The following is a 23,231-nucleotide window of genomic DNA, read 5'->3' as shown; positions in this document are numbered from 1 at the left end:
AACTTCTTGATGCCCCATGAGAGTCTGAGTTCATTCTTTCGTGGCCTCGAATCTTTCAGGGCTTCTAAGGACAGGTTAAGCCTAGGTTTTAAAAGATTACATAATGAAATGTACCAGGAAAATTAAAAGGGAGGAAATATTTATTGGTAATGTCAACTATTATAATGTTCATATATAGTAATTAACTCATGTTCAGTTTGTAATGCTCGGGTGAGGAGAAGGAGTTGAGAGGGGTGGAAAGAAGAGAGGCAAGATAGAACTTGCTTGCGGGGGGGGCGGGGGTGGTGGTCCAAGAACCAACATCATAAGTATCACCTGGGACTTGTCAGAAGTGTAAAACCTTAGGCACCACCCAAATATACTAAATCAGAACATGCATTTTAACAAGATCCTCAGGTGATTCACACACGTTACTGCTGGAGAGGCACTGGGTTGGAATTGGAAGATGCTTCCCTTCGACCTCACTGCCACTGCCCTTTGCTTTAAAGACCTTATAACCCATCATAACCTAGTTGAAATAAGCCCCCTTTGGGCCAAAATTTGGCACTAAAGTACAATTTATAATTGAAAAATCCAATGACTTTTTGAGGGGTTTTCGGTAATTTTGGAAGTGTTAAAGAGGAAAGGCCTAGAGAGCTTTGAAAAAAAAAAAAAAAAACAAACATGTATATATCCAACACGTGTATGTGTGTACATGTGTGTATGTTCCCAATCTACTTAGAGAAATAATCTGATCTGGTTTCCTTTTCTCTTAAGAATTTAAATTTTAGGGGTGCCTGGGTGGCACAGCGGTTAAGCGTCTGCCTTCGGCTCAGGGCGTGATCCCGGCGTTGTGGGATCGAGCCCCACATCAGGCTCCTCCGCTATGAGCCTGCTTCTTCCTCTCCCACTCCCCCTGCTTGTGTTCCCTCTCTCGCTGGCTGTCTCTATCTCTGTCAAATAAATAAATAAAATCTTTAAAAAAAAAAAAACATTTAAATTTTAAGTCACTTCCAGTGGAATTTATAAAGAAATTAGTACATTTAAATTCTCAATTTTTAATATATTTAAATTACATAAGATTGTGTTGAGCACAGAAACTTAAAAGATGACTTTTTTTCATATGTTCATTCTGTTTTCTAGAAGTCAGGGAAGCAATGGGAACCAGTTGGTACAGTACAGTTTTGCTTTCTCTACTACCTTAGGGAGCAATGACAACCTGGGCCCTTAGTCTTAGAAAAACTGTAGTTCATGCTTAGCTCAGCTCTAAGTGCCCCTTGTCAGACACCGTACCATTCTAAAAACTTAATATTGCTTTGAGAGTACAAATGTGGCATTCTCCCTCCTATGAATGTAAGTCTACTTTCTAAAATTTGTCATAAAGAGGTAATTTAATAATATTGGAAGGTCTTACTATTTAGGACTTACACACCTGATAACCTGTTACTCTATAAATCTTTTCTCCAACAATACATTCAAGAATCACAGCCTCGGGGTAGTCAACCAGTTATAAAGACACAATAGAGTCAATGTGACACAGTGGACACAGTATTATACTTGGCCAGAATACACTAAATTCAAATCCCAGTTTTACCAACTGTGGGAAATACTGACTCTCTTTAAGCCTCAGTATCTTCATATGTAAAATGGGAATACTATTGTCTACATCACATGTGTGATTATAACTAAGAGAGTGACAGATGTAAAATGCATAATGTAGCACCAGGCAAAAAGGAGATATTTAAATAAATGCTACTTTTGTTCTTCCCTTATCCTGTAAGTGGATTAAAAAAATTTTTTTTCTGCCAGAGCCCATGAACGCTATGAATCAGGTAAAGTTTGTTTTTAGTGCTTCTGGAATTCCTCCCGGTATCAAGTATCTCTGTGCTCTTTCTAGCTTCTAGTTCTAGGAGAACACGGAATAAATTCATTCATACAAAATGCTCCTAACAGAATAATTGATTCAATACTTCCTTCTTACAACTCTATAGATATAACTCGACTGAGTTCTAGCATTTTGAATTACTTTGATATTTTCCTTTGATGATAACCGATCTTCTTTTTTGTAATACTCTCATCTGGAAGCATCTAGTACTTTCCCCATTTTATTTGAAGTACTAAAAGTGTCAACACATATAGTTAATGTTCATTATGTCAGGCCACTCAACATCTGTGATCACCCTCTCTATAAATATATTCAGTAATTAGCTGCAGTGTGGATCCCACCTTCCCAAGTAAGACAGAAGCCAGAAATTCCCTCTTCTTCCGACTTTCTAGTAGCCAAGATTCCAGCACATGGCCCATGTTCCACCAATCAGATGCAGCCTCAAGAGAACCGAAGTCAGAAGTAGGCCTAAAAGGAGGCAGCTGCACCCAAGAGAATCACCCAAGGGCTGTGGCGCTTGCTCTGGCTGGTTCCTTGTGGGTGATGGTGACAGAGCTTGGGACTGCAAACGCTGCTGACTCCCAGCAAAAGCCACATAGAGGGTTGGATGTTATTTCTGACTATGTAGAGAGCTCTCAAGCCGGACAGTGAGTCTCTGGGCTACAGAATACTCTTTCATAAATCCTGTTTCTGCTTAAACTGGCAAGAGCGTATTCTTTAGTTTGCAACTAAAAAGTATGACCCGTACAGGGAGACAAGTTTAGGAGTAGATCTATTTTTCAGCAGTTTTGCTTTCAATACGATGACTGAAAGCCTCCATCCTAGCTTTGAAATTTCCTCTATCTGTTGATAATTGCTTATGTGTTCTATGCTTGCCTTCAGAAATTTTCTATTTATATTAACATTTATATATACAAAACCAAATACAACTATATATGTGTATAAATGCTAAATATAACTACATACACATATACAACATATAATTATATACTTCTTTATGTATATACAAATGACACTATCACATACTATATACATACCACATATATACTATATATGTGTATATATATACCTGTATACTACATATAATTATACTAACACGTATGTATTAATGTACATATAATGTTCTCATTCTATCCTCCAATCTTTTATCCTTTCAGTCATCATTTTGAAGTCTTTAGCACTTTCCATTAAATTCTGAGAATAAATCTATAACTTCTATTTAAATTATCAGTCTCTCAATTTTACCCTGCCTCCTTTGCAGTTATAAACTCAGAGATCCTGTTAATCTCTTGGTAACTTTTCTAATGTCATATTGTTCCTCTCCCAAACCACCTATTTCATTTTCCCAGATGTATTCTGTGTCAGTTAGGCTAGGTTAGGTTACACTGTTGTAATATAAATACATCCTAAATCTCAATGAATCAGGATAAAGTTTATTTCCCCCCCCCCCTTTGGTCATTTCAGGATCTATTTCCACAATTTCCAAGTCAGAAAAGGGAAAATCACTGACTTTTATAGCTTTGGCTCAAAAGTGACATATACCATGTTCACACACTTCAACAATCCAAACTAAGAACCATGAAGTTCTTCAACTTGGAAGAAGGCAGAAAAGTACAATCCTATTATGTTTATTAAAAGTGGAAGGCCTACATATTTGGTCAATATCATTGATATTTCTATACTACATATCATCCTTGTGAATCACCTTGATAACAGGAATTATAGATGTTGTAAGTGGCTCTCAGGTTTTAATGTAAAACTTCCGGCACAGATGAGGGCTCTATACTTGGATACATCTGATTTGTCATTCTTATCTGAAATGCCAATTTGAAATCCAGTATTTCAAAACTTTCTATGTGCTGATTCTATAGAGACAGATCATTAACCACTATTGAGAGTTGAAATGGGTTTATCAGAAATTTCTCAAATTTCAAGCCTCTTGAAGGTCCCAATAAGATAAAGATTTGTCCCTTAATGGCTAGCCCTAGGAACTCACCTCTTCCAATCCGGTCTCATCTAGGTGGAATGACTTTCTTTTTTCCCCCCATTTGTGATGAGTAGTTTTTCCTCACTGATAGATTCTTTGGATCACTTCATTGGGAATTGGCCAAGGAAAGGAAGTTAAATGTATACATTCAAACCATTTCTTGAACTATAACATTTCCTAAATTGCTGATTTTGGATATAAGGGTAGCCATTAATCCAACTAACCTAGACACAACCAGGGAGACATCTACGCTTTCCCTCATACCCTGCCTCATACTCTTTACCTCACCAAACCCTGCCAATTTCATCTCCTAAGTATCTTTCAAAAGAAGAGAGCTCTGAGGGAAAAATTAGTATCAAAGTCAATTTACAATAATTTGGCATCCCCAGAGGAAATTACACATAGGAACAGATAAGCAAGATCTTGGTAGCTAAGGATTTTGATAAGGTTGCATTCAAGGCAAAACAAGTAACCTTTCTTACTCCTTTCGGCAAAGTCCTAAATGCTGGTGATGAATAAGGAAAGAAGTTGGTGTTCAACTTGCAAGGTAAGTGCTCAAGAAATACTTGAATTTAATAAAGTTGAAAAACAGAAAAACTAAGTAAAAACATTCATGGGTGTTGCCACCAAGTGGAGTAGGATATAGCCAGGCTGCTATGGTCATAATTGCAATCAATATTAGGAAAGCGCTGACTGACTGCACCTTAATGAGGAATGCAGACTGCAGAAAGCTAGAAAGTAGGTTCTGAAAAACAGACCCTAAAGATTTCCACATTGCCAATGTATAACAAAAATTTTCACTGGTTTCTAACACTATGGTAACTAAGGAAAAGTTGGAAGTGATATATTTAACAAGGACCTTTTTTGTAACTTTCTCATAATGGGTTTCCATTGGTAGACCTTGAATTTCAGATATTGATTTAATATGTAGCAAAATACATTGTGGAGGAAAGTATCTATTATGATTAAGATGAATTAGCCTGTAGAAAGTTGTGCATATCCATCCTTGCAAATGGCTTACTGTGACTAAAAGCACAGTGTTTCATTCATGAAGAGGAGAAAGTCCTCTCCCTATAACAGCTCCTAAGCCTGTCATGCAAATGAAGGTGTCTCTTTAAAAAAATTATCCTTGAAGGTTCTTGAGATTAGCTATAGTTTATTTTTTTTAACGATTTATTTATTTGAGAGAGACAGAGAGCACACATGAGAGAGAGAGAGAAAGAGAATGAGAGAGAGAGAGCATGCGTGCGCGAGCACTAACAGGAGCAATGGGGAGGGGCAGAGGCAGAGGAAGAGGGAGACGCAGGTTCCCTGCTGAGCAGGGAGCCCGAGCTGAAGGCAGAGGCTGAATGAATATAATTTATTTTATAAATATACCAACAGTTGATTGAATGCTGGTTTCTCTTTGTAGATAGCAGCTTTAGGAACGTGAAATGTTAAATGTGGAGTGAATGCATTCAACTGAAATCTCAAAGTACACTTTCCTCTCAGGCTTTGAATTTCTTATTTAAAACTTATAAAAAGCTGGGGCGCCTGGGTGGCTCAGCTGGTTAAGCGTCTGCCTTCGGCTCAGGTCATGATCTCAGGGTCCTGAGATGGAAGCCCCACACAGGGCTCCCTGCTCTGCGGAGAGTCTGCTTCTCCCTCTTCCTGCCCTGCCGCTCCTCCTGCTTGTACACTCTCTCTCTCTCTCTCTCTCTGTGTCAAATAAATAAATAAAATCTTTAAAAAAATAAAACTTATAAAAAGCTAAGTAGGAAGCCATGTGGTTATAAAAGGACAACACAAAGGATCCTGTGGTATTGGAGATAGTCTGTACTCTGACTACACTGATGGATACACAAACCTACACACACGTGACAAAAAAAGCAAAGAACTACACACACACACACAGGTACGAGGAAAACTGGGGAAACTCAATAAGACCAGTGGATTGTATCACTATCAATATCCTGCTTTTGATAGTGTACTGTCATTCTATAATATATCACCATTGGGGAAACTGGATAAATGGTACAGGGGATCTCTCTGTATTACTTCTTACAACTGCATATAAATCTACAAGGATCTCAAAAAGTAAACAAAACTACTTTTCTTGCAAGCCCATGTATTAAAGCCATCCAACTGTGAAGCCATTTCTCTGGTATTTTTCTTCCCTTTTAAGAGTAATCTACAGAATTACAAACCTATTCCTAGAGCCAAGCGCAGAGCCCATAGTGTGGATGTCAGCTAACGAAGCATTTAGGTGGAGATTTAATCGCGTGAAATTCAGGTAGGGTACGGGAGAAGGGGTATACATGTTGCTAAAAGAACAAATAACGCTTTTAAAAAAACTGTACAAATCATTTGAGTTTCTTAAAAACATTCTCCTTTAACCTAAAACACCACTTATGGATGCATTAACTTTCTTTTTATATTCACAACAAAAATTGTTTTGTTTTGCTATTATTATAATCAGCCTTCATAATATCTCTCTGAAAATAGAAGTACTAAAAGGTCTGCAAAGATATATCATTTCCATGCATAGCAACACTGCTGAATACAGCACCATTTTGAGACTTTGATAGCCCTTAGCTATATTTGTACTTGACAATCCTCTCCACCACCAAACATAATAAAATGCATTCACATGCCACATTAGATATAATTAATATAAAACACAAATACTGAGATGCAGTTGGTTAATCCACATGTTTTGTTTTAGACATTTAAATAGTTATTAATTTTAATTTTGCAATTTTCTGTTTTGTTTTCGACATTTAAACAGTTATTAATTTTAATTTTGCAATTTTCTGTTTCTATTTTACAGTCATTTTTGAAGGTAAAGGAAAATGGTTCTCAATAATTTTCAGAGTCCTGAACGCTTACATGCCCTCCATACCACGCACATAAACTATAACAAACAAAATACTCCTGACTGATTTCACCATGGGAAAACAGCATCATTCACTTCAAGAACGTAGAATAAGGCAGTAGGACAAGCGACTTAGTCTACATAATTGCTTTCCTAAAGCCACCGTGTTGGTCTTCGAAGGGTCAGTAGCAACACTCACCGGAGCATGTGGGCAGCACTGAAAACCACATCGAACTCCGTGCTGTCTAATTCGGCTGCTTTCTTTGCCATCTCTGCTGCTTCTATGAGGCGAGCTTCTTCCAGAAGAAATTGACCTGCAAGGTACAAAACCAAGTGAGCTTCAACTTGGAAACTACTACTCTAAACCTGTGAGACAAAGAAAGTCACTACAGAGAAAAATAGAGTGGTAATCATGATTGGAAGCTAAGATTTACGTGTGCTGTCCATCTACACCTCGTTACTTGGTCATATTTTATATGCCTTTCCCTTCATTGCAGGACATCCTAATGTATCTGTCTGGCATATTCACAGAGTGGGGTTTTCTTTTTTCCTTAAAAAAAATCCCATATAGACTACTGAACCAAGAAATAAAATGGATACAGTTGAAGATATATTACAATTAAGAGTTGAGTTGATTTTCATTATTAGTCGTTTAAAACAGCTTGTCTCTGATGCATATGTACAAACAAGGCTATCTATATTGAGATGTATTAACTTCTTCTATTTAAGCAGCACTAAAATTACTGAAAGAACATACAAAGGTCCACTGAGCATTTACTTACTCTTAATCAGACTGACTAATAAACATGGAACAAATATCAATGTGCTCACATTTTTGAGATTACTTGCAGGTCAGCTTTGTAAGGTTGGAATTATTGCAGATAGAGCCATACTACTCTTTGAAACTATACCTTAAGAACTGGTATGTAGTGCTATCCCAGAAACATTCATAAAGACAAAAAAAAAAAAAGAATTGGGTCCAATTTTAAGGCTGTAAATAGGCAAACAGAACAGGCTATTTGTTTTACAGCTGGGGATTTATCAACAGCAAAAGTAATGATGTTAAGCCCTGTCTGCCATGGATATTCAAATGAAAACCAAAATAACGCATAACAGAGAGATGCTGAAATCATTCATGTAACTTTTGGGCTTGCCTAGCTGTGGTCCAACAATTATCTCTTTTTGCTTCGGGTTTCCTGTTTGCTTAAAGTTCAAGATCTTAACAATATGAAAAAGAAGTTCTAAAAATGATTTGCAAGTCCTGAGCTGCACAGGGAAAAACAAATTTAAAAAATGGTAAATGGTAAATCCTCCCTGATGCTGGTGGTTTGAAAGAGCCCATTATTTACTGCTTATCTAATAAATATGACAAATTGTCTTCTAACCCAAAAGGACCAGTCCTTAAAACACAACAGGACATTTTCTGTTTTAAGAATTCATACTAAGCCACAGACTGCTTGTTATCCAAACGTCAATTGTAAGAAATGGTGAGTAACGATCAGCCAACTTATTAAAATGAAGTGAGTTTTAAGACCAGGAGTCAGAGATGTCTTAGCTATTTCTACAAAAAGTTGTACATCACTTTCTAAGTCTGTCACCTAACATTCTGTGCCTTTCTCAAGTCTCAGACATTGGGTGAGAAAATTATTAAGAACATTGATTTGTAAATACAGTTGACCCTCGAACAACATAGGTTTGAAATGTAAGGGTCCACTTATGCGTAGGGTTTTTTTTTTTTTTTTAAATAAATAGAGTACAGTACTATAAATATATTTTTCCTTCCTTACGATTTTCTTTAGCAGGGGGAGTGGGAGAGGAAGAAGCAGGCTCATAGCAGAGGAGCCCGATGTGGGGCTCGATCCCATAACGCCGGGATCACGCCCTGAGCCGAAGGCAGACGCTTTAACGACTGCGCTACCCAGGCGCCCCTCCTTACCATTTTCTTAACATTTTTTCTGTAGCTTACTTTATTCTAAGAACACACAGTATGCTAACACATATGATATACAAAATATGTGTTAACGGTCTATACTATCAGTAAGGCTTCTAGTCAACAGGTTATTAGTAGTTACGTTCTGGGGGTGTCAAAAGTTATACATAGATTTTCAACTGTGTGGGGATCAGTGACCCTAACCCCCATGCTGTTCAAGGGCCAACTGTAGTTACATTTATAAATAGAAAAAAAAAAAAAAACACATTACTTATGAAATCCATGTGTGTACTAACTATAAATATGTTGATAGGAGATTCAGCTGAAAGTATACGCTGTTTAAAGACAGTGAAACAAGAATTAGATACTCTATGGCATACTGAAAAATTAATACCTCACCATATAGATCTTAGTAAAGGATACCAGACTAAACCTATTCTTCAGTTAATTACTGTTATTATAGGTTTTCAAAATTAAAATGTAATATTAATTGCTACCTGCTTTCAAAGAATAATGTTTACCTAAGTAAATGCATTAATAAATATGTTAATTAATTATGTGATATTTAAACAAAGGATAATGTAGGAGTTTATTGATGGTTCTTTTTCCTTTCCAGACAGCTATTAACTCTGAAATGTGTTCTGTATTAACAGTTAGGAAAATGCAACAATTAACTGAATACTGAAGGTTATTTAGTAAAACTCATTACTCCAGACTATAGAGGGTAAAAAAGACACACTAGCTCTGGTAAAAAAGAAAGAGAAAAGAGGGACATGATATCTGTACTGTCCACACAGAAACAAAGGACATGACCAGGAGCTTCGGTGATGAAGATAATGATGCTCAATGGCGTAAGAGGTCAGCGTGTGTACCATGCCCCAACGGCAAAGCCTTTCAAGCTCCCTCGATGCCAAACACACTTTTAATGATCAACAACAACAACAAAGGATAACAACATTAACTAGTTGTTGAAAATCAAATATACAATTTTTATCATAGTTTTAAAACCTTTCTTTATGCTTTAAGTCAGCTTTGTCATGCAAAATGCAATTTACAGACCGTTTGCAAGGTCCCTAAACCACACGAAACATGTAATTTTTACTAAACAGTAACAGAAAAAAAATCCCCATAGGATCATTTTTAACAGAATTCATTCATCATCTTAACATTCACAAAAACAATATCACAACATATTAGTTAGGTATTTGCATAATTCCCCCCATTCTGTTCTCGACGAGCCATATATCTCAATATTCCAGCATTAGTGTTCTGCTATGATAAAGGCATAAAATATTATGCAGTGCGGACCGCTTGGTGTCTTTTTTTTCACTGAATTTGTAAATGTGAACCAAATCCGAAAGTGAATTATTATTCTGCTATGTTACATAATGATTGTTTGTTTGAAATATGGCCCAGAATTGATGGAAAAAGGAGCAATAAGCATTTCAAATACAGAGAACCAACATAAATGGGGAAACAAAGACACACTAGGTTTCTTCTTAATAATGATCCAAAGAGCCAATATTGATATATATTGGGGAACAAAATTTGCCCTTACTTCTTCTGGAAGACTTTGCCTTAAGTCACTCTTCTACCTGCTTCATTTATTATTGTTTCCTACTAGACACTGGTGCCTGACCCTTTGAACCACTTCTGCTTCCCTTAATGTAACCTGCTGTTTCACAACCTTATTTATCCCGAACTCTCAGGCTCTAAGGTTTCTATTGTCCCATCCCAATCGTCAGTCCATCTTGCCTACCTATTGTAACTGGACATCTTTTATTTTTAAGCCCTAAAACATTTCCTTCTTGGTAAATCTTTCTTTGACCACTTAGAATTGCTTATGACTAGTTCGTTGCAATATGATTTACCATCTAAACCAGAGCACTTTAAAGAATAAAAGGGAATGGTATTATTCATGAGGCAGGAATAAAGGGGGTATAAAGCAGAATAGCCTTAATATGGCCATCTCACTTACAGCATATGTGACAGGACGTGGGCATCAATCCTCTCATCTTTATCACTACTAGGTAGTGAATTGTTTTGTACATGTCTTTGAGTCAGTGTTGGCTGAAAGTGATCAATATTAACAAGACAGACACAGGTGCTCTTTACTGAAGAATGTGTGCATCTACGCAAAGCCCACCAAGACTCAGCCAGATGCTGAGGCTCAGAGGGTTAATGCAGCTACCTGGGCTTTGATGGTGAGGGGAAACTACAAGGAGGACCCAGGGCAGTATGGGGAGTGGAAAGCAAAGCAGGCACTCTGAGGAGTCCATCTACAGTGGTGGATTCTGCAAGGTGTGACAGGTTACATTTTTCAGTGGCTCATAGCCTTAGCCCACATCAGAATCACCTGAAAGATCCGACAGACCAGACAGCTAGGCCTCATCCCCAGAGTTTCAGATTCGTTGGGTTTGGGGTAGAGCCCACAATTTTTTTTTTTTCCAAGATAAGTGTACTCTTCAATCCCCATCACCTATTTACTCCCCCAAACCACCCCCTTCTGGTAACCATCAGTTTGTTCTCTGTAGTTAAGAGTCTGTTTCTTGGGTTGTCTTTTTCCTTTGCTTGTTTGTCTCTTAAATTCTACATATGAATGAAATCATATGGTGTTTGTCCTTCTCTTATTTTGCTTAGAATTATTCTCTCTAGCTCTAACCATGTTGTTGCAAATGGCAAGACTTCATTCTTTTTTATGGCTGAATAATATTCTATCACACACACACACACACACACACACACACCACCTCTTCTTTATCCGTCTATCAGTGGACACTTGGGCTGCTTCCATAGTCTGACTATTTTAAATCATGCTTCAATAAACACAGGGACATATATATCCTTTTGAATTAGTGTTCTTATATCTTTGTGGGAAATACCAACTAATTTGATTACTGTATCATACGGTAGTTCTATTTTTAACTTTTTGAGGAAACTCCATACTTTTTTCCACAGTGGCTGCACCAGTTTGCATTCCCATCAACAGGGCATGAGGGTTCCATTTTCTCCACATTCTCACCAACACCTGTTGTTTCTTGGGTTGATTTTAGCCATTCTGACAGGTGTGAGGTGATATCTCATTGTAGTTTTGCTTTGAATTTCCCTGATTATCATCAGATGTTGAACATCTTTTCATTTGTCTATTGGCCATCTGGATGTCTTCTTTGGAGAAATGTCTGTTTACATCTTCTGCCCATTTTTTAATTGGATTTTTTTGGTTTTTTTGGCTGTTGAGCTGTATCAGCTCTTTATATAATTTGAATACTAACCCTTCATCAGATATGTCATTTGCAAATATCTTCTTCCATTCAGTAGGTTGCCTTTTAGTATTTTGGATTATTTCCTTCGCTGTGCAGAAGGTTTTTATTTTGATATAGTCTCAACAGTTTATTTTTGCTTTTATTTCCCTTGCCTCGGGAGACATATCTAGAAAAATGTTGCTACAGTCGATGTCAGAAATTACTGCCTGTACTCTTTTCTAGAATTTTTATGGTTTCAGGTCTCACATTTAGGTCTCTATCCATTTTGAGTTTATTTTTGTGTATGGTGAAAGAAAGTGGTCTAGTTTCATTCTTTTGCATGTTGCCGTCCAGTTTTCCCAACACCATTTGTTGAAGAGACTGTTTTTTTCCCCACTGTATATTCATTCCCCTGACAAATTCATTTGACAAAGGAGGAATGAACATGATTTGAGTTTTAACAAGTTCCTACTAATGCTGCTACTCCATTGTCCATAGTTTGAGAACCAGTGTCTGATGGGAAGAAAAAAACTGTTTTGTACCATACTCTGGATGCCCTGTCTGGAATTAGCCACCAGTTAGATTAAGATCTTCTGGTCAATCAACTACATGTAGCATGACCTTCCCTAAATTACAGAGAATAATGACCATGTTATATATATGTGTGTAGATAGAAAGATACAGCTGTATTAATAAGATATATGCAATAAATACAAGTTTACTCTCTCAAACTCTTAAAATAAGGAAACTTAAGAATTTTATCTTTCATATATTGAACAGTTATGAGAAATCACTTCTCTTTCACATGTAGTAAACAAACACATTCTTTGTGTTTGATAATTAAGCAGAATTTCAAATAAAGAAATCACAAAAATCTTAAGTAAAATATATTTTGTTCTCATGTATATATTGTGCTACCACACTTCATCATTATTTGTTTGGTTTATAATTTGTCTTACCCAAGTTAATTATCATCATCTTATTTAATTGTCTTCAATCAAAGGAAGAACAAAAGCAAAAACAAGATGAGAAATAACAGAAAAAAAGTAATCGGAGTAGAGAAACACAGAAAAGGATATTTAAAGGGAAAGCATTCTCTAGAGGTGCAGATACAAAGAATGTTAGGGAAACACCAGTTGACAGTTCTGGACTCAAGTGCTTCTGTATTACAGTTATACCATTTCTTCTCTGGACAATTCTCTAACTGAACCATTTAAACTACTTGGTGGATCTGTACCAACATTTCAATATGACAAGCTGGTAAAGATCAATCCTTCATTAATTCCTGGCTTTAAAAAACTGCCTGAAAGGTAGAAATCCATAACAATGTAAGCTGACCATAAGCCTACGCTCAAATACTGCTTTGTAAAAGTTTTGCACATGAACTCCCCAGATTAGTTGGGGTTGGCATTTCTTACTAAAATATATGAAAAATTCACTATTTTGATCAGTGCAACTCAATCAAGGAGCTACAACAATCTGTAATAAGTGTCATGATGACACAATTCTCTTTGGGAAAAATCATAGGTAGCTTTAAAAAACGTTGAAAGACAAGAAAATCTTATTTATAAAATAACAGCTAGAATTTAACATTTGCATTAAAATACTTCCCCTTGGCAGAAGACATCAGACCATCTAAACAGATCCACAACTGACTGGCTCCTACCACTAGGACGTTGTCTCAAGCCACCACGTTACTCTGGATTGCAGCAATAACCACCTAACCAGTCTCCAAACTTCTGCCCTTGACCTACAGGGTATTCTCAACACAGCAGTCAGAATGATCCTATTAAAATGGGAGTCAGTGCCCATCATTCTACAGCTGACTTAGGGAAAGTGACTGCCCTTAAACTGGACTACACAGCCTAATAGAGTCATCAAGGAGTTCCTCCCCCAACCTCTTACCCCATTCTCTGACCTCATCTCCTTTGTCTCCTACTACTCTCCCTCTTGGTCACTTATTCAATGTACACTGGCCTCTTGCTGTTGCCTAACACATTGGAGAAATAAAGACTCCTGCTACAAGGGTGTTTATTTGCCATTGCCTCCACTTGGAGTGCTCTTCCCCCAGATACCACAGTGGCTTACTGTTACTTCTTGGCACAGTGTGGGGATCTAATAACTACACATTCAATAACAAGACTGTATTACCTATATCTCCATGTGGTTACTTTCTTGATCTGCAAGAGCCAGCTAGAATCTAGCCAGCATAGGTCACCAGGCACTTGCCTATTCATATCCTCTCGCCTTAGAGTGATTTTAGGCAGGGCTGCAGTAAATGGCCACAGCATGCTGAGTATTGCAAAATTTCCAAGGTTGCCATTCACAGTGAGGTCTCTATGAACAGTGCCTCTGGAATATAAGCAACATGACAGCCCTGGTTTTAGATCTCTGCATTTCCCTCGGAATATGACAAATAGTCCAGGCATCAATCACGCCTTCAAAGATACCTTAATTCCAGAATAGTTCAAACTATGCAATTTGGCTAAAATCTATTATATCCCATTGTACTTTGGAATAAATTCAATAGTCTGGAAAAAAGAAGAAACTACAGATTAACATATCCAACCCAAGAAATGTATATTGTGCCTAATACACATAGATGTAGTCATACTTGCAGAGGACAAGGGGGAAGATAAATGCAACACTTATCCTTCAAACAGTTCCAACTTAGTAGAGGAAAGAGGAGATTATGGAGATAGTTGAACCACAAAACGGATATAAATTTGAGGAGATGCAAGGTCTCACAGGCTAAGTGGATCATATCCGGATGGAGGTAAATGTTTGTTTGCCTTTGTTCAACTTATAATTAATATTGAATATACACAGAGTAAAGGGCACAAGGGCAAAGTATCACTTGAATTTTCACACAGTGGCACTAGTCATATAATCAGCAGCCAGGTCATGAAAAAGAATAGCCAGAAGCACATGTCTAAACTTTTTCAAAGATTCAGATGACTGGAACAGGGGAAAAAAGCCTGGAAGATGGTGGAAATATGCGGGCTGATTTTGGTGACATCAAATGGTAACAAGACAGGTGGGTAAGGCGGAACTGAAGCAAGCCCTTTATGGAGTGTTTCTATTAAGGAAGGTGAGTAAACACTCCCGATGAGACAGGGTTGGGGATAATGCAATGCTCAGGATTTAAGACAACCTGCCCAAAGGAGATGCTGCCAAAGGGAGGATGTTAATGTACGCTAATTAGACCTGGGAGGATTAAAAATATGGAGGGGAATCATCTCTTTTGCTTCTATGAAGGAAGGCTTGCTGAATGTCTGAGAATTCCTTGCATTTTTAGGTATGTTCTTACCCCCCCCACCTTTTTTTAAAGATTTTATTTATTTATGAGATAGAGAGAGTAAGCAAGAGAGAGCATGAAGGCAGGGGAAGGGCAGGGAGAGAGGGAGAAGCAGGCTCTACGCTGAGCAGGGAGCCCAATGCAGGGGCTTGATCCCAGGACTCTGGGATCATGACCTGAGCAGAAGACAGATGGTGTTAACCAACTGAGCCACCCAGCCTTTTTTTTTTTTTTTTTAAGTAATCTCTGTGCCCAATATGAGACTTCAACTCATGACCTTGGTATCAAGAGTCACTTGAGCCAGCCAAGCACCCCTGCTCTTACTCTTTAAAATCAATCTCTCTCCTATGAGAAACAAACTGAGGGCCCCAGAGGGGAGGGGGGTGGGGGAATGGGATAGGCTGGTGATGGGTAGTAAGGAGGGCACGTATTGCATGGTGCACTGGGTGTTATACGCAACTAATGAATCATCGAGCTTTACATCGGAAACCGGGGGTATACTGTATGGTGACTAACATAATAAAAAATCATTAATTAAAAAAAATAAATAAAAATAAAAAAATAAAATCAATCTCTCTCGAGGCACCTGGGTGGCTTAGTCAGTTAAGCAGGTAAGTGTTTGACACTTGATTTTGGCTCAGGTCATGATCTCAGGGTCATAAGATTGAGCCATGCGTCAGGCTCTGCGTGAAATTTCTTTCTCCTTCTCCCTCTGCCCCTCCTCTACTCTCATGTGTGCTTTCTCTCTCTCTCTCAAATAAATAAATAAATCTTAAAAAAAAAATACATGAAACTAATCTCTCTTCCCTTCCCTTCTATTAGTTTTGTTGCTTTGTGTTTTTGTGCTCTTGGCAGCTTGATTTAATAACGGCTCTGGTTTATTGAGACAAACCCAATGTGATAAACGTGCGGTAGTTACTGGCCAAGAAAACAGGTGGGCCAGATGAACAAGGAAAGGATGCCCAGGAGAGCAATCCAGACTGCTCACTTTGAGGCTGGGAGGGCACAGATCTGTCCCTATGTGAACATGAGACCAAAAATTTGCCCTGAATTGGACAGGTGGCAAGGAAGGTGTCTACCGCAAAGGAGATTAGAGGAGCAGCAGGCCAGGGCTCTGTGCTCAAGCAGGAAGGAGTTCAGGAAGACTAGGGATGCTTTATTGCATTTATTTCTCCCCTGACTCTTTCCAAAAGGGTTATGAGATGCCAGAAAACCACTGAGGGAGTTATGAAGACTGTCAGATAGAGAGTGGGAAGTAGAGGGGAGGCAAGGAGGACAAGACGGTGGACTGGGGAGGAAGTAAAGAGAAGACATTAGGGAAAGAACATGTGGGGGGAGGAGCAGGAAGGGAGGATTAGGACAATCTACTATAGGTATAAGTAATATGTAGATTTAATAGAGATCAAGTGCACTATATAAAGGAAAACAAGTTCATGCTAGGTTTCACACGATCTGAGGAGTTTTACCACCTAAAGATGAAGGGGAAGACATGACTAGATGAGGATGGGACCTAATCAAAGATATGGAGATGAGGAGTGTCATTTCCTAGACAAGGACACTGTAAGGAAAGAGATGAGGTAGACATGAGGCTCAAACACAGGGGAAGTCAGTAAGAAGGGAGTGTGCCTCTGGGACTAGCTTGGGGTGGTAATAAGAATGCAGACCGGTGGCTCCAAGAGCCAAATGCTCACATCCTCTTCCTCGGACCGGACCGTGCCCTCCAACACCATCTCAATGGCTTCTTCTGATGTATTCATTTACGGAGGTGTCGCTGAGGCACAGAAGAGTTAATGACAGGGTAGCAAACTTTGGGAACAATTGTTTTCAATTAAGTGGAAGGCAGAACATAAACAAGAATCTAAAAGTGCATTCAACTGCTAAATCGAAAGAGCTAAGACTGGAAAACAGTATCTCTCTTTTTCCGCTCTCTGCCTTCCTTGCTTTCTCTCTTTCTCCCCTCTCTCTCTCTGTTCCCAATTACTTGTTACTTATAATATTCATTCTTCTTGCAAACAATTATTCCTTTTCCATTCTGTCTGCATGTTGATGGATACAGATTCCTCTTTAATATCTAGATTTTTATTGTCTCCTCTTCCCCTAATTTCTGTCTCTTTTTCATATACCTTATTCAAAAATTTTTCTGTATGATTCGTTCGTTCTCTAAGATATGATTATGGGTTCTACTATATTTTAAAAATAATAAATGGTATTGTTACAAGTTACTGAACATATATGACATGATAGTTATTTTATAAAATTGTAAACGAATTCTCACAACCTGATGATTGCAATCATCTCCAGATTAAGAAATTGAGGAACACGGGGACTAGCAAAAGGCAGACCATGCTCAAGGAGTAATCAACAGAGGGTCTGGTCTGGGAGAGCCGCATTCCAAAATCCACTGCACCCTCTATTCCCTAAAGTTTAACTCAGTTCTTACCATCTTCTTTTGTGGCTTCTGGTGTCCCATACAAAGACAGGGTCAATGGAATATGTAAATTGTTGCTATAATCTGAATGTTTGTGCCTCCACCCCCCCACCCCCCCAGTTCATGTTTTGAAATCCAGAGCCCTCCTGAATGGGATTAATGTCCTGACAGAGCTAGCTTGCCCCTGCCACCACATGAGGGCACCGTGAGAAGACTGTCAATGGGGAAGGAGGCCTCACCAGACACCGAATCTGCCCGCATCATGATCTTCAACTGACAGCCACCAGAACTGTGAGAAATAAATCTCTCTTGTTCATAAACTACCCACGTATGCTGTGCTGTTAACAGCAGCCCAAATGAACTTAGTACTTAACTGTACCTTTTTCTTAGCAAAGCATCATCTAGTTATGATTTAAAACAAAGTGGATTCTATTCCCCTGCAAAAACTGAAAGCAGAGATGAGAAAAGGAAAGAGTTAAACTAACTAAAGGTCAGTCCATCCTTCTCTAGTCATTCTTTTTTTTGCAAAAATACTGAGGGGCTGTCTTCTTTGTGTGGGGCACAGCAGCCAGTGCTAGAATCCCCAGAGCAAGGTCACTGTGCTTATTTTCATGACTCTTTGATTTTGAACCTTGGTTTCTTTGCTTTGCAAACGGGGATGACCTTGCTGTGTTATCAGAAAGAGCAAATGAGAAAATGTCAGTATGCTGGGTGGGGTGAGGTCTGGTGCCCTCGTTTTTCTTTTCACTCCTCTTTACATGAGCTCCTTCTCTCCCTCTCTACCTTTCACGCTCTCTCCCTATCTTGATGACCTCAAGCGGCCCTTCCTTCCTGAGGCTTTTAAGTACCTGATTATGAGAAGGTACTTCTCCACCAGCAGTCCCCCAAAAACTCAACATCCTGGGGCTTTGCCACCAGTGGGGACCCACCAGGCTTCCGTTTGGTAAGAGTATATCTTTGAAAGCGGAAGGCAAACCATAAACCTATCCCAGGCTTAAGAGTCAAAGGAGGTTCAAATCCTTCCTCTGCCAACTTGCTGGGCCTTCAATATTGTCACGTACACTCCTGATACCTTAAATCCCAAGTCTGTAAAATAGGGACAATATTATTTCTGCACAGTGTTGGATTACTGAAACAACAAAAGATACATAAAAACACTCAGCACTGGTGCAGAAACATAACTGTTGAATACTGAACTTCAATAACAGCACTAGCATTAAGGAGCACAGATGTGCCCAGCATGAAACCAAACACTTCTCTTCATGTAAATTCTCAAAACGCTGGAGTCAGGTCATATCATATTACTTGAATTGAGTCAATCATCCTAATATTGTGAAACATCCTATAATCGTTGTACATTTTATAATAATAGTATCAACAGTATCTTTCTTTTTTTTAGAGTTATGATAAAATATGGTGGATGCTTTGGTCTAAATGTTTGTGCCCTCCCCAAATCCATATGTTGAAATCCTAATACCTAAGGTGATGGTAATAAAAAACAGGGGGGGGGTGATTCCCAACTTTCAGTGTAGTTGATACATATCTTATGTATCAATAAACCTACCAATAGAGCATGTATGGACAGAAAAAAAATCTCTGTTAATCTCCTATAGTGATTAAGAGACGGTGCCATGTTAACGGTCAGGAATGCCTTGGTTCAAACACTGCCTCTAGTATTAACTGGCACTGAAATATTGGGTAATCTACTTTACAGCTCAATGACTTCGCTTTGCTCATCCGTAAAATGGAAACAGTCAGGTAACCTCCCCACTAGGCTTTTGTGGAGATTAAATGAAAAGTCCATGAGAATTCTCAGGACACAAAAGTCCTAAGTAAATGCTTGTGTTTTTGTTATATTTGATGAATTCATCATGGAAATATGGTACTTAATAGAGAATTTAGGCAAGATGCCTTTCTCTTTTTATTCCTCTCTCATTTAATTTTTACATGTTAAATTTTACATGTTGAGTTCAGTTAAATAATTTTTGCATAATTACTTGCTTACTATAATTTTCCTGATATCTTTTCTACAACTATCTGAACGATAAAGATACTTATTCTTTCACATTTTATCAAATATACATTCCTTCATAATGTACTCATTAAAGAAAATATAAAAAAGAAATTAAGCCTGCCCCCACCCCAAAAGGCTGCAAGAGTCCAAAAAGATAAAACATCTATTATTAATATAGCTTGTTCGGTCTTCCTTTCTTCCTCCCTCCCTCCCTTCTTCTCTTCCTTCTTTTTTTTTTCCCTCCAGAGAAAGTGCATGCGTGGAGTGGGGAAGGGCATAGGGAGAGAGAGAATCCCAAGCAGGCTCCACACCCAGAACAGAGCCTGACACGGGGTTTGATCTCACGACCTTGAGCTCATGACCTGAACCAAAATCAAGAGTTGGACGCTTAACTGACTGAGCCACCTAGGTGTCCTTGCTTTGCTTTTCTAATGACGTAGTTATTTTGTAAAATTTAATCACTCTTCATGTACAATAACATAGGCAGTTGTCTCTGTTATTATATGTTCTTTATAAGTTTAACTTAGGATTTTAAATATTTCATCAAATGGAAGTAACACTAACTTAATCATTTTCCTTTTTCAAGAATTTAGATGCTTTTCCATTGTTGCCTCTAACAAACAGCAATGCTGTGCTCCAATTACTACCTTTTGTTGATAATCTTAAATACAGAAAAAAATATTTCCTTAACAGATATTTTCATAAGAATTTTTGAGAATAAATGCTAGAGTAACTTAAGGAAATATACTGTTATTTGAAAGTGAATTTCTTTATTTCTAATGAAATTCTATATTTACCTATCTTAAAATCTGTTATATTTCCTCTTTGGGGAATTATTTGTTCATATCCCCCGGTCTTTATATACTGTTTTCCTTGTAGTTTTACAACTTCTCATGTCTTAAGTAGACTGATGTTTATCTTGTGATCTTATGGAAATTATTTCCTATCACTTCACTGTTTGTCCTTTAACTGTATTTCTTTTGGAAATACATTAAGCCTTTAATTTTTCCTTTATTCTTTGCTTATAAGCTTAGAGAATCCCTTTCCTGGTTTTCCCATTTTATTCATGATAAAGTTTTAATTCCAAAAGGCTTGCAAAAATACCTCACGTAAAATACACACAGGTTTGAAGATTAAAAAGATTAAATAATATTGGGGCGCCTGGGTGGCACAGCGGTTAAGCGTCTGCCTTCGGCTCAGGGCGTGATCCTGGCTTTATGGGATCGAGCCCCACATCAGGCTCCTCCACTATGAGCCTGCTTCTTCCTCTCCCACTCCCCCTGCTTGTGTTCCCTCTCTCACTGGCTGTCTCTATCTCTGTTGAATAAATAAATAAAATCTTTAAAAAAAAAGATTAAATAATATTAACCTATTAGACACATTGTAATAACAGCAAATTTAAAAATAAAAAATCAAAGGTAAGAAATGACAGTTTGGAATGACATTTAGAAATATCATGTTCTAATTCTACATCTGTGAACTGTGTGCTGTCCTTGGAGCAATAAAGGGCCACAAATACTGATATTTTAATAAAATATTTTGGTCTTAAGCATTAAACATAATTGTATGTCAATACAATTTCACAAAAACTCACCAAAAATGTGTTTTCATTTTAAATCAAAGAAATACCATTATTTAGTTCATTGTTTCATTTTTTAAATTACTCTTGAAGTTTATGAAGTGATTAAAATAAAATGTTACAACACAATCAACCCCAGTTCACTGCTATCTTCTGACTAGCTTTAATTACGATAATAAAAAATACAGACCTCTTTCCAATTTGACCTATCATGCATTTTTAACCTCCCCTTTCAGTGTTCACTGACGAAATATCAAATATAACATTTTAACAATTTCCTCCCGGACCTACTTTTTTTTCAGATTTATTTTATTATTTATTTGAGAGAGAGAGAGAAAGAGAGAGCACGAGCAGGAGGCACAGAGGGAGAGGGAGAAAGAATCTCAAGCAGACTCTGTGCTGAGTGTGGGGCCTGATGCAGGGCTTGATCGCACGGCCCTGAGATCAGATGCTTAACCCACTGTGCCACCCAGGCACCCCAGGACCTACTTTTTAAAATGACATTTAAGAGCATCCTGAAGACAAACAGATTATAATATTAATAATAGAAAGTTCTGGACTTAGAACTTGACAGAGCTGGACTTTTCAAGTTCTTTTCCCACTATGTGTGTTGAAAATTTCTGATCCAGAGAATCACTCGAGAATTCTGAACTTCCATTGTTTCAGTCAAATGGAGCTGAGATCTATTCCTACCTCACAGGAGTTACATAGGATCGAGAAAGATCAGGATAAATGTAGTAAGACGTTTTCAGGATTCTAAAATTGATAAGTAGAGCCAAATAATAATCCAGATAACAACAATTTAAAAAATTGTACACTTCTCCATGGGTTTAAGAGAAAGAAGGACAAAATGGTTGCCCCTTTACATTAGAAATGATTTCATGGTTGTCTGAATCAGTCCTCTTCCATTCCCAAAGCTTGAATTCTTTCTAGCATTCTTATAAACTCACAGTTAGAAAATCTTCAATAGGCATTAATTTCATAAGCTGGCGGCTCTCATAAATTGTATGTTCCTCCTATGGAGCTAGAATGTATCTTCTCAGAGTTTCTAGCTATGGTCCTAGTTTTGCCCTTGAACTAATCCTCCAGATTATATGCTGTGCCTTCTGCATCAAGCACTTTCTCTGCTTTATTTTCTCCAATATATCCCCTCATATATTTAATTTTTTCTGGTGAACTCCTACTATTTATTCAAATATAGTTTATGTGTAAGTTCATCAGGCATAGTCCTCCTGCACCCCAGCCCTCAAATCAAGGCCCCTTCATTCTATTCCTTTATAAAATCAATTGAAATTATAATTAAATGATCATTTTTACAACATGTGCCTCCCTTACCAGCTTGGAAACTCCGCTGGAGCCTGTCTTGTTCCCTGTTGTCTCCCTACATCTAGCTTGAAAAATACTGAGTTGGACCAAGAGGTTCAGGACTCATCACTATATAGCTGAACCCTTGGAATGAACAACTTCACCCAGAGAGTGTAACTGTAATAAAGAAAATGAGGCTAAAGGCTTAACTCTTAAAAACATACAGTTAGAGATTGACAGGAAAAGAAGAAACCACCCAAGGTCTACATAAAACTGTACTTCTCAAGAGCATTTATCACAATCTGCTTCCTTTTCATTTTTTATGCTTTTGTCCTAATGAAGTCCCATCTACCCAGATTTATACATAGTGTGTATCTCATAACAAATGCATATTGACTTAAGTTGTTTCAATCTACATAAAATTTACTACTATGCACATAGAAAAAATATAATATATTCTGTTTGACAAAATGGTTTTCCTCCTAATTCTTAAAAAAAGAGAAAGATTTCTTGTCTTGACTTCTATTCTTTTGGCAGAAGCTCTCCATTGGAGCCACTGGGAAAACCATGGAGAATCCCTTGAATTACAGGCCCAAATGACACATCAAGGCACCAAATCCTCGTCTTCGACATTTATAAACTAATTTTCATAAAGACGTTACATGACTTGTTCCATGTGGACATGGGATACACTGTAAGCTTGATGACGTATGAATGCAACATTATACTA

The 23,231-nt window shown here is 37.8% G+C and overlaps 1 protein-coding gene across 1 annotated transcript in view; it reads right to left on the bottom strand.

The window, feature by feature from the left end:
* The window catches only part of TMTC2 (transmembrane O-mannosyltransferase targeting cadherins 2), a 388,624-nt gene that overhangs the window by 62,652 nt on the left and 302,741 nt on the right, over positions 1 to 23,231 (bottom strand). The window contains exon 10 of the mRNA XM_008683605.1: positions 6,905 to 7,019. Within this exon, the coding sequence (XP_008681827.1) occupies positions 6,905 to 7,019 (115 nt within the window). The remainder of the gene's footprint in view (positions 1 to 6,904; positions 7,020 to 23,231) is intronic.

Source organism: Ursus maritimus, unplaced genomic scaffold, assembly GCF_017311325.1.
Source record: "Ursus maritimus isolate PB19 unplaced genomic scaffold, ASM1731132v1 scaffold_21, whole genome shotgun sequence".
NCBI classification, from domain to species: Eukaryota; Metazoa; Chordata; class Mammalia; order Carnivora; family Ursidae; genus Ursus; species Ursus maritimus.
The sequence above is the reverse complement of the archived record's forward strand: the minus strand, read 5'-3'. Positions and strand labels throughout refer to the sequence as shown.